The sequence below is a fragment of the Solanum tuberosum genome, unplaced genomic scaffold (genome assembly GCF_000226075.1).
Source record: "Solanum tuberosum cultivar DM 1-3 516 R44 unplaced genomic scaffold, SolTub_3.0 scf00096, whole genome shotgun sequence".
In the NCBI taxonomy this organism is placed as follows: Eukaryota; Viridiplantae; Streptophyta; class Magnoliopsida; order Solanales; family Solanaceae; genus Solanum; species Solanum tuberosum.
In genome coordinates, this window is record NW_006239025.1 from 1,643,759 (window position 1) to 1,647,415 (window position 3,657).

The following is a 3,657-nucleotide window of genomic DNA, read 5'->3' on the forward strand; positions in this document are numbered from 1 at the left end:
TTGAAGTAACTCGGCAACTATTTACAATTTGTGAATGAGTTTAACTTGCAAAACTTGATATATGCAGGGCTCAAGCAACATTTCATTCACTAGAATCAATTTCTCTGTTTTCGTACAACAGTATACCGAAATACGAAAGGGATGAAAAGTGAGATGGAAAAAGGTAGAGGAGAAGGGAAGGGAAAAAAAGTAGTTGCATTTTCTTTTTTGCTTTTTCTTTGGGTTGAGTGGCGATGTAACACGAGTGGAATCCTCACAACCCCACATCATCTAGCACTACTAGTGCCAGGCCACCCCAGGAGGACTAGATCGCGCACTTGCCTCAGCCAGTGAAACAGCCATAGCTAACATCATCTGCTCTTCAAAATTCTCAGGAACAATTGAACTTGTGGTGGGTTGAAGATCACTTACCGTTTCACCCTGCAGAGGGAATGAGGCATCATCTTCCATTTCGTCAGAGACTGCATAACTAGTTCCAACTTCAGCTACCATGGAACCATGATCAGCCCATTCACCGTCCTCCCTTGGTATTTCCAAATGGCTTTCAGGTGACACGTGCATGGTGCCCTCGGCATGAGGGTAATCATCATTCTCTAGCTCCTCCCTATTGGAAAACCTATCACATGAAGGATGCTCATTGTACGAAGATGACATGTTTCGACTGTAGCTACTGGATTCTCCACTCATTTGCTGGCGCTCAGCAAGGGCTGCAATTGCACAAGCAAGACCACCAGAAGGAGAGGAAGATGAGCCAGAAGCTGCGGGATTGACTGCTGGGACACATCGATGATCTTCTTCTGTATATTGCTCTGATGGACCAACATCACTATAGTCCATACTTCGATTTCTGCCATTCTCCTATCATGTGATCAGTTTCATGTGGAATATTAAGTGATATACCATAATAACGTAAGTTCAACAGGTAAAAGCATGACCGAATGATCAACCAATCCCAAAGAGTATCATCATGTTAAAAGCAGCAATAGACAACACAGCGAAAGAAAAGAAATGATATCCCATTTCAATGGGAACACCACACTCACATATTTTCCACTAAAGATTTTCAAAAATGTGAAGGATGACTAGTCAAAATTCAAAATCAATATGAAAAACCCTAGGGGAAAACAAGAAATGCCCATTTCCATCATACTCGAATTGAGAGAAAGATGACACTTTTGACTCCTTTACCCCACAACCATCCACAACGGAGAATAGAAAAATCAAGCACTTCCCTCAGAAAAGAGAAATCGAACACTTCAAACAGTACGTCAAACAAAAGATAAAAGCTCTAGCTTTTCAAATGGGATGCTGCCTCCCCAATAACAGGAAAAAAATGGCAAAGGAAGAAGCAAGAAAAAAGTGTGCGCATAATTTACCTGAATGGATAACCATATGGCTTCCATAACCATGATATCCTCAAGATCCAAGTCAAAATCGTCCTCCCTATGTTACAGATCCAGGAAAACAGGTCAGACCATGTAGATAGGCTAAGCTTTTTTTTAGGAACACAGGGTAGTAAAATTCAATCAGAGATCACTGTGAACATATTTCATCCAGCTTTTGCTTTTTCTTTGACAAACATGCATTTAACAATACTCACAATAACTCTTAACACAAAAGCAACAAAACCAAGCAGTGCCTCTACCTCACTGATATCAATGAGACGATCTATGGACCGGTTTAGCAACAACTAGTTAAAAAATTATGTGATACTACAGCTGGAAATTTCAACTATAATGGGAATAAATCTCATCTCATATACACTAGCTTTTTGAAAATGGTTCAAGACAATCCAGATCTGCATGTTGAACATGGCAAGACTATAAGGTAAGACTAAATAAGATAATATAATTTGATTCCTTGACCCAGCTGTTATATTTTGGGTAAGTCACTCATAAGCCAGCGACTTGACCGTTTGGTCATCTCCAAACAGGAGGGCCCTTTATGCATTTTTGCTTGGATAAGTGTCCCTTTTGGCTCTGGATTCACTAACACACCCTATTCAGCATTATTATTATACACTCTACCAAACGACCCCTTACTGTTTCAACATGAACTTATCTTGAACTTTGATTTTGCTTGCATGTTATCTGCTAACTGTCTTATGGTTCAACATAACAGGAATAAGAAGTCAAAGAACTACTTTGTATCTGATACCAGCCTAATAAACATCACCTGATATTGTTGGATTTATTTGAAGGAAATAACAGGGAATCCAGTGGGAACAAGAGGAAGGTGAACTGAAAGAAGCTAAAAGATAACTAATTGCAGGCAACATAGCCTAAAAACTGTAAATTGATGTGCCGGAGCTTTGAGCACTCATTTGTCTCCTCTTACAAATACAAATACACAGTGCAAGCCGACACTTACCCGTAGCACCAGATCTATGATCCAAACTACTCCTAGTGGTGGTAAAATTCTCGATGACCAATTAGACTCGGAGCCTAAACTTTATAGGAGAACTTAAAACAATGGCACAAGGACTTATTTATTTTTTTAAGACAAACAAGGACTTATTAATATCTTGCTTTGGACCATCTAAACAAATTGTTCTAAAAAGTGATTATTTGGTAACTGAATATAACAATCAATTCATTTCTTGCAACAGTTTGTTACCGTCACTCAAAGTTGATTTTCTTGTTCTGACCAACTATAAGTTGTGATTAAAAAAACTAAGTCGATTAGTTTTTTTTTTTTTTTTTTTTGATAACCGAGAAATCCGTCTGTGACCCGCCCTTTGGACCAATCACAGCCTTCTAAACTCGGTGGATAATGGGCCCGCCCCTCTACCCTTCTCCACTTAAATACCGGGCTTCGCTTTGCATGGTGTGGGGCTTGAACCTGCGACCTAAGCCACAAACCCTCCACCTTTTGCCACTTGAGCTAGGCCTTGGGGGCACTAAGTCGATTAGTTTTATCAGATGAAATCCAAACAAAACATGGCCCTTGTTAGAATATGAATAGGTTTATACAATCCTATTAGAATAGGAATAGGTTTATACAATCCTATTAGAATAGGAATAGGTTTATACAATCCTATTAGAATAGGAATAGGTTTATACAATCCTATTAGAATAGGAATAGGTTTATACAATCCTATTAGAATAGGAATAGGTTTATACAATCCTATTAGAATAGGAATAGGTTTATACAATCCTATTAGAATAGGAATAGGTTTATACAATCCTATTAGAATAGGAATAGGTTTATACAATTCTATTAGAAAAGGAATAGTAATAGAAATAGAAATAGGAATACAAAGTAGTATCCTACTTGGTAAAGGATTATATTCTAGGGTCTATAAATAGGGTCTCAATGTAATAATGTAGATACGCAATTTCAATAATATATTTCTCCTATATTTCTCACATGGTATCAGAACATCTACGATCTTGGTAGAAAATCAAAGAGTTTCCGCTGCCGGCGGGTGGCTATTACCAATATATGCCGCCCGTCTGGCCAATGATTATGTTAATAAAAGTAGGACAAATGATACATGCATGAACCCCATGTTCAAGGGAAGAAACTTAGTCAGACAGGTCACCATGCATCAATTTTCGGTGACTTTCTAGGGCTGTTTTGTGTCAACCCCATATCCGTTGGTATTTGTGTAGCACCGTTCCATCTTTCCGGTGACTACTTTTTCATATATAATTT

At 38.4% G+C, this 3,657-nt stretch overlaps 1 protein-coding gene across 1 annotated transcript in view; it reads right to left on the bottom strand.

Annotated features, from left to right (window-relative positions):
* Positions 1-3,657, bottom strand: part of LOC102601386 (uncharacterized) — a 9,421-nt gene continuing 5,764 nt past the window's right edge. The window contains exons 8-9 of the mRNA XM_006348312.2: positions 1,377-1,443; positions 1-858 (exon numbers count right to left, since the gene is read on the bottom strand). Coding sequence (XP_006348374.1) covers positions 280-858; positions 1,377-1,443 — 646 coding nt within the window. The 3' untranslated portion in view covers positions 1-279. The remainder of the gene's footprint in view (positions 859-1,376; positions 1,444-3,657) is intronic.